The following is an 8319-nucleotide window of genomic DNA, read 5'->3' as shown; positions in this document are numbered from 1 at the left end:
GGCATGCAGTACAATAGTTTAACGTGCATAAAGACACCTGAGGATGGCACATTAGTGCCGAAACATGTAGTGTGGAAGTGAAGAATAAGGTGAAAAAGTGTATACACTGTAAGACGGTTAGCATAAACCATGGACATGAATCAGTGTAAGAGGACGCTAAAATATAACATTTTTAATTCTTCCCTTTTGCGAGATGTTGAACACACAGGACTTTTCCTGTGTAAGGTTTCTTACTCAAGGTATGACCTACCTTCAGTGATATTTGGCATAACCATGAATTTGTTTTTACATACCCACAAGAGGAGTATGTCCTGCCATGGCCGGCAACTTCTGTGAGAAATACAGGAGGAATATGCAGATTATAGTGGCTGTACACCCATTCAGCAAGATTTTCTCTCCTGCTGTCGGCGGGAGCCAGAATGTGGCAAGGGTCAGCAGTACAATTACTGTGGAACAGAAGGGAAATGCGAGAAATGAACGTTGCAATGCGTGGAACATAAAGTGACTTGACTCTAAGCGTTTTATAATAGTATCATATGCATACAGACACACAAAGTTATGTAAGGCTTCAAGTCCTCACAGCGGTGACTGTGAAGAGTACTACCTTCCTGGATTTGATTCTGTGTAGTACGGTAGGAATTTACCGACGTTCCAGAGGAACCTACTACATTCATCTTCAAGGTCTAAGAGTGAGCCCGAGAAGCATAATTACTTTGCATGTTCTGCTCTACTTACTGCTTGTTTGTTTGCTTAGATTGTTCTTCGACCCTGAAAATATATGCAGTACTTTCCTCCGAAACATCGGGAAACTTCTACCATTCTAAACGGCATCTCATCAATGAAGATATTACTCTTCAGAGTCATTGTTGCTAGCACCTAAATTTCAACACAGTTTAATCCAGGACATGTCGTTATACCCTACATCTCTAAGACCTAAAACGGTATATGTCATGAAATTTCTGTTCTAGAGCGTAAATTTCTTTTTCGACTTCTTTTCTAGAGATTTAAATATTATATAAGTATCAAACTTCCATAAATGAGCTATATATGTTAAAAAGATGATTGGTCCTGTTAGAGACAGAATATTGAAAAAATGTTCACGTTCTTAAAATACAGTATGTTGTAATTGTTTATTTTAGCCTACTTTCCTTATTTTGATAAAGTAAAAGAACTCTTATGAGATCACCTTTCTGCCAGTGTCTGTGTCCCCACCCTAACAACTGCTCGAAACGAGCAGTCTTTGGAAGAGAGGATGGAGAACAGTGGCATGTCTGAAGGCTGCTCGGGACGAGCAGCCGTAAAGAGGGAGAAATGTGACCTGATGCCTGAAAGCCGGGATAGTGGAATAAGAAAATATGGCCGTTGCTAGCCAGCGGCTAGGTAAACGCGGTGATTTCTATGCTCTCCATGTCATATCAGATAATATGTGCTGAAAAGAAAGTAGCAGTTTTCCCCAGAACTTCTTTTTAAATATTAGAAGAAGAAACTATACCAGAAATATCATGAAATAAAAATTCAATACACACCCGTGGCAGGGGTGATGACAATGGCGCTGTAAGTGGGCGATCGTCGCCTCACTGTGACGTTGTACGTGATATCGATATACGGCTCTGCGCAACAGGCGTACGTCCTCACGTTCCGCGCCTTCTTCACTCCCACGAACTCCCATTCGGAGCCCGTCTCCAACAGCTCCACCTAAACAAGCAATGCGATTACTCTCTAACTCAGTGTAAGCCTAGTAGTTATCATCTGCATAAACAGTCTCTCAAAAGTTCTCTCCTAGAAATTGTTTTCGCTTTAAATAATACCAACGTAACTCCCTGCACAGAATTCGGTGCAGATATTCCATATGCAGAGGGGCCAAGAAAAATGTATACACACTTTAATGGAGGTTATACCTACGGACACATCCACAAAGTTGAACCAAAATATAATGTAACTTGTATAGTGTGATGCTCTCTCAAAAGATGGTGCTAGTCACATGAATGCCAGAGCCATTTTATCGAATGCAAGGCAGTCAAAGAAAATGCCGGCAGAATGGTATGTGTAAATTTTTGGGCCCCTCCGTGTTACCTCATGTATGCTTTTGGGCCGCAAGGGGGCGTACCGTTATTTGTCTGAAGATACCATCAATGCAGTTTTGTTTAGGAGATTGTCTCCGTGATTTACGAGGATTTAATCTAAATCGTTATGACTGTTACAGAGAAAATTGAAACTTCGTGCTTCGAGACTCTGGGTGGGGGCCACTTCTTTGTAGCTAGAATCTTCATATTCACCGAGCACCAACTTATGATGAATAAAATCTTAAGTGTAGAATACACGAGGGCTATCCGCAAAGTAACTTCCTTTTCTTTTAGGCAACTAATGTAGGAACGGGCAATAATTCGCGCATGTGCGGTATCGTCACATGACTCATTGCCTTGTGTATTCTAAGGACTTATTAAATCATGTCAAAAGTAAACAAATTCTAATGTTTCTTTCCAATTAATATATCTCATTTATCGGAAGGAAAGAGCATATGATTTTATTTAAGAATAAAGAATGCCAATCTCAGCAACATAAGCATTAAGAGTACAATCTTGTGGCGATGTAACTCTTAGTTAACATAGCAGAAGCCCACAGACGTTCCCGAAGAATCTACTATCAGGGTCGAAGTCTAAACTAAGCGACAAACTAGCAAGAAGCAGATTAGTCTTATTCCTGGATACTGAAAAATGAAGGTAATGTTCCTCTGAAACGTCGGTGGACTTGTGCTAGACTACAAGAAGTTGCATCTCAGAAAATAGTACCCTTCATAATCACTGCTGTGTGAACCTCAAATCCAGTACAAGAGTTCATGTCCGCACTATTGAAGGACTGCTTTGCTTTCATGCGACAAATTAAATCGTTAGATTTACGTCTGATCCATATTTATCGAGGTGAATGTCCACGTGTTCGCCGTCGTATGTCCATGAACCAAGGACCAGGTGACACGTTTGCGTGTCGAATGGCCACATGCGCAGGTCCAAGTCACAGAACACTTGGAACTGAGATGGCGGCACCCACAGCACCTCTCCGTTAGGGTAGACGATGCACTGTGTGTTTCCATAGGGATCCACCACGTTCCCCGTGGCGCTGCACGTTGTTATGGAACACAAAATGTACTCAGATTAGACATCCGCTGCTTATAAAAACATCCAGTATGTGTAAATAAATTGAAGAGGTATCATAGAGGTAAACGCTTTAGACTTATATCCGGGAAGTGTTGTGTTCGAATCTCTGCTGGTTTACCAACTATTCTGACAGATATTTCGTAATTTTTCTTATATTTCCGAGGGCTAATAGGAAAGGTAGGCCAAGGAAGTTACCTTCCAGATAACTTCCAATACGTTAGTCATCTATCACGCTACCTGATGATGTTGTGTCGTTGTATTACTTACAGCTCGAAGTGAATTTCGCGTAAAAATTTTGAAGATGGACAACGTCCAAAAAAATTATCGTTTCGACGTAATTTCATATAAAAATTTGGAGAATGGATGATTCATCTTTAAATCACTTGCAATTCGACGGAATTCCACATAAAATATCTGGCGACGGATAATGGCCAAATTGTCGACCGTTACATCTCTCAGAATTCGACACCATATAGTTCGTGACACGTTACAAGATAAACCCACAAAGTAATTAAAAATGATACAATAAGAACATATAAACTTGAGAAAAGGCAAAGTAAAATTAATCACCACGCCATGAAAGCGTGTGAGGAAGTGAAGGTACAGCTCCATGCCTTCTTAACCTTGCCCTCGATGGAGAAGAATCATGAACATTTATCTCCGGCCGCTTTACCCTCGGCGAGAGAACCCTTGGAACCCAATGGATAGAAGGTTTGGTGGTCGCCTGATCCAATCTATAGAGAAGAGAAAAATTTCTTACTTCTGCAGGAAAACTAACGCAGAATCTCTTGTTATGCAGCCCGAAATCTAGCCGCTATAATTAAGGGTGCTATTAGAACGGATCTTAATCCTGTAAATGTTATTTTCAATTCCTACACTTCGAAGCGGCCATATTATGCCGACAGACTTGTTTTCAAACTAAATATACTGTGGCATATTTGCTCGAAACAAGGTCTGTGGAGCCAGAGAAACAGCCTTTGCTAGCGAACGGCTCAGAAACAACATTCGCGTGTAGGCAACGGCTCGGTAAACACGTTGCCGCTGCAACGGATACTCCTGCAGAAAGAGGTACTGTTGGAAACGGCGTTTTCTCCTCGGTCCATGGCTAGATGTTGACGGGGTTAGAGCTTAGTCAGTTGTCAACTGAAAGTCAGTCTGTGTAGAGAAGACTTAGACTTGCAAGAGTGCTCAGTTGCAACGGAGCCGATTTTCAGAGAGGACGTGAGCGCGGAAGCTGAAGAATCTCCACTGTTAGAAGTCATTACCAGGAAACGTCTAACAGACTGAGAACACTAGTGTGTGTATCAGTGATTTTTAAAGTGTGGGGATCAGCGATGGCGCTATAGTTAAATATAATTACGAGTCATATGTTAAAATGGTAGATAAATCCAATATCCAATCCAAAACCCCGTCGAGAGTCACTCTAAATCATGACATCATAAACTCCCCACATTTTTCTTGCTACGTAATTTAGATGAAACGCCAACAGATGTCAGGTGCTGTCAGATATAGCATTTTTTGTAACAGTCGAAATTTTCAACGCTTGGCATTTGTAGGGTTAAAGCTGGAGAGGAACTACATGGCTCAAGATAGGAATAAGTGATGAGCTCTTACGAACACAGCAATGAACATTCAGGTTACGTAAAAGTCAAGGCACTTATATACTAGCTAAACAATTATCAGCTTCACAAGAGATGCTCTTGCTTCTTGGGACTAGGCATGTGCCTAAACATAAACCGAAGGAATAAGAAATGAATACAACTGTATTTTGGAAAATATTAAAGGTAGAAAGAGTATGGGTTAGACGTGTTGATAATATTAAACATGATAAAATGTGTGAGATTTAAAGCTCTCTTGGCGGTACTTACTTAATTACTCATGGAGCTGAGCCCTTCTTGAGGAGCCGCCAATTCTGCATCTACTCAAGAATTTCCCAGCATTTTGTGGAACCCTAAGGTTCATAACCGTGTTCACAAGAGTCCTCCACTGGTTCATATCCTGAGCCAGGTCAATCCAATCCATACCATCTCATCCTGTCTCTCTAAGATCCATTTTAATATTGTTCACCAACCTATTTCTTGTTCTTCCCAGTGGTCTCTTTCCTTTTGACTTTCCCACCAATATCCTATATCCATTCTTCTTCTCCCCATTCGTGCCACATGCCCTGCACACCTCATCCTCCTTGACATGATCATTCTAATTATACTTGGAGAAGAGTACAAGTTATGAAGCTCCTCATTATGCAGTTTTCTCCAACCCCCTGTCACTTCATCCCTCTTCGGTCCAAATATTCTCAACATCCTGTTCTCAAACACCCTCAGTCTATGTTCCTCCGTTAATGGCGGTGACAATGCAAATTACTGGCTTCTCGGATGTCACTCTGTATAGTCTGGTAGATACTTAATGATATTCCTCTGTAATGCCGATTAATATCTACCAGATTAGACGGCGTCACATTTCAGAAGACAGTAATCTCCAGCGATTTTAGTCTATTTGGTTACGGGGAAGTAATTTTTCTTGTTTATTGGCTCTGGTGAAATTTCTTGCTCAAATAAGAACAATGATTTTTTTTAATGAATAATTGTTGCCTGCTTCATGCTGGTTTCTTGTTTGGCTTACTCTTTGACCCTGAAGATAGAGGCGACATGTTCCACGGAAACGTTGGCTAGCTTTCACCGGACTACGCGGTAATGCACCCCAGAAGACAGAACTCTGCAACTATTGTTTAGGTTGTGAACTGAAATGTCATCTTGCTTTTATCAGAGTTGAGCTGTCTTCTTATATACGTACCAGTAACAAAGTCAGGTGTACCTGTTATAGGGCACAATATCGGGCTGCCATATCTCATGGTTCGCCACATGAAGCATGTTAAGACCTCCATATTGACTCTCATTCCATTTCAACTTCTCGTCTTCCCATGTCTGCCAACATTATAAAGAAATTTCAGTTTACAATCCGTGTATTGGATCGCATATACAAATTAGAATAACAAACTGAGTGGTTTTAGTCCGCAAGTGATCTATACCGACCGAGCGACCGCCGCTTGTCAGCGAAGTTAGTGCCAAGTTTAGCGGACAGAGGATGTCGCGTGGTCAGCGCAACAAATCCCCACAACCATTAATTTCGGTTTTCAAGACCGGAACCGCTATTTCCTTGAAATAGCTCCTCAGTTATCCTCACGAGGGTTAATGGAGCCCGTTACAGACCCACTACTTCTCAGAAAAATCTGATAACGCCGGGAATCGAACCCAGGCCTCAGGATTTGTAGCCAGGAAATCTGACCACTAGACCACAGATGCGATTATACAAATTAGAATATCTAAATTATCTCAGAGGGTAAGTTGTACTTTCAGTAGCCAACCTTATTGAAGAAAATTCCTTATGACCAACAAGAACTATGGTATTATGATTTTAACTCCTGTTTAAAATTGAAAGTAGTATCCAGTGATTTTTATTGCTGATCTAACGATATACCGCACTGTCTGCTGATAACGCACCATCAGAGCTTAGACACAGTATACAACTGGTACGTACCATTCTTACCCAACCTTGTACTGTCATTGTGGACTTCAATTCATCCTGAAATTATAAAATGTGATGTTAAAATCTTACTGCAGATATAACGCATCTGTTTGCATGTAACCTTCTTTCTGATAAATATAAAGTAAGACAATAGACAATACTGAATTTCATTACTGTGAATTATTGGTATGAACTAACTCCGTGGTTTTAGTCCTCAAACGAACTCTGCCGACCGAGCGACCGCGGTTTGTCAGCGAAGTTAGTGCCAACTTTTGCGGATAGAAGGTGTCGCGTGGTCAGCGTAACGAATCCCCACGGCCGTTAATCTCGGTTTTCTAGACCAGAACCGCTATTTCCTTAAAATAGCTCCTCAATTATCCTCAGGAGGCTGAATGGACCCCGCTCCACTAATATTACATCATTTTCTAAAATTGTGGCTGATAAAAATTGTAAGAACATCAAGAAAATATATAGAAAAGTGAAAAACGACATTGCTTTAGCTCAAAATTCAGTGTACAAAATTCTGAAAATATTCGTGCCCGGATTTGCATTCGGCATATCAGAGCTGATATTTAAAATTTACTCTTTTTTACATTAGCGTCACCTCATTGACCAGTGTTTCACACATTTGGAGTTCTCATACTTAATGTTACTTTTTACACACTGATAAAAACTACGTTAAAAACTGTACAGAGGGAATGAAGTTAGGAGACCGACCAGGCCAATGTGTTTGAAGGACACATCCAGGTTGACGACAGTCGTGTTGGTATGCTGTGCTGGTCTCGCAAACTTGTCGTAATAGAACAGTAGGTCTCTCTTCAGGCGGTCCGTCCACGTGCTGTTCCATGTGGCTTTCGGTCGCTGGGGCTGCGACCCAGTGCCCGTATCTGCAACATTGACGGCCCCACCCACCTGAGCTTTTCTATGTTAACTTTATTTGGGGCTGCTGAGCACGTGGAGACGTCGGTGACTTCACATGTAAGGCGATGTAAAGTGTCATGTTCAGGACGTCTTATTACCAGGGCCCGGATTTTGATGACATGTCATCTTTTTTTCCTTGTATCCTATGCGATGCTCTTAAATATATAAATCTCGGATATGAGCAGCTGGTTACAGAAATGTAAATTTTATAGGTTTCATTTTTTTACATTTTTAGGTTTAAGGTCACTTTTTCATTTTGGGGGTAATTTTTGGTAAATAATTGGACTTTTAAGGGTATATCTTGTCATTTTTGCCATTTTATGGAATTTTTATTCATATGTTTTCTGAAATGTGAATAACATGGAAGCGAAGTGTTCTTTCTTTTCTCCTTTAGGTCATTTTTCTGGATTTCTTCGGTCATTTTATAGGTCATTTTTATATATTTTCAGGTCATCAAAATCCGGGCCTTGCATATTACATTTTTGGGTCACATTTTAGGTCATTTTTCTGGATTTTTTTCTGTCATTTTTTAAATATTTCAGGTAAACAAAATCCGGCCCTGCTTATTACAATCTCATAAAAAAGTAAGACGTACGAGCGTGCAGTGCAAGAGACCCATAACATCATGACCTGGCCCCTAACTGAATCATGCATACATACATACATACATAGATACATAAATACATAGATCCATTGTCCGGAAGCCGGACCGGCTGTTGAATTA

At 40.7% G+C, this 8319-nt stretch overlaps 1 protein-coding gene across 1 annotated transcript in view; it reads right to left on the bottom strand.

Moving 5' to 3' along the window:
• LOC111869772 (acetylcholine receptor subunit alpha-like 1) overlaps positions 1 to 8319 on the bottom strand; it is a 26011-nt gene that overhangs the window by 6756 nt on the left and 10936 nt on the right. The window contains exons 2-7 of the mRNA XM_023861528.2: positions 7392 to 7561; positions 6687 to 6731; positions 5964 to 6073; positions 2898 to 3114; positions 1527 to 1695; positions 294 to 446 (exon numbers count right to left, since the gene is read on the bottom strand). Coding sequence (XP_023717296.1) covers positions 294 to 446; positions 1527 to 1695; positions 2898 to 3114; positions 5964 to 6073; positions 6687 to 6731; positions 7392 to 7561 — 864 coding nt within the window. The remainder of the gene's footprint in view (positions 1 to 293; positions 447 to 1526; positions 1696 to 2897; positions 3115 to 5963; positions 6074 to 6686; positions 6732 to 7391; positions 7562 to 8319) is intronic.

The sequence above is a fragment of the Cryptotermes secundus genome, unplaced genomic scaffold (assembly GCF_002891405.2).
Source record: "Cryptotermes secundus unplaced genomic scaffold, Csec_1.0 scaffold93, whole genome shotgun sequence".
NCBI classification, from domain to species: domain Eukaryota; kingdom Metazoa; phylum Arthropoda; class Insecta; order Blattodea; family Kalotermitidae; genus Cryptotermes; species Cryptotermes secundus.
Note: the sequence above shows the minus strand (reverse complement) of the source record. Positions and strands in the feature narration are given on the sequence as shown.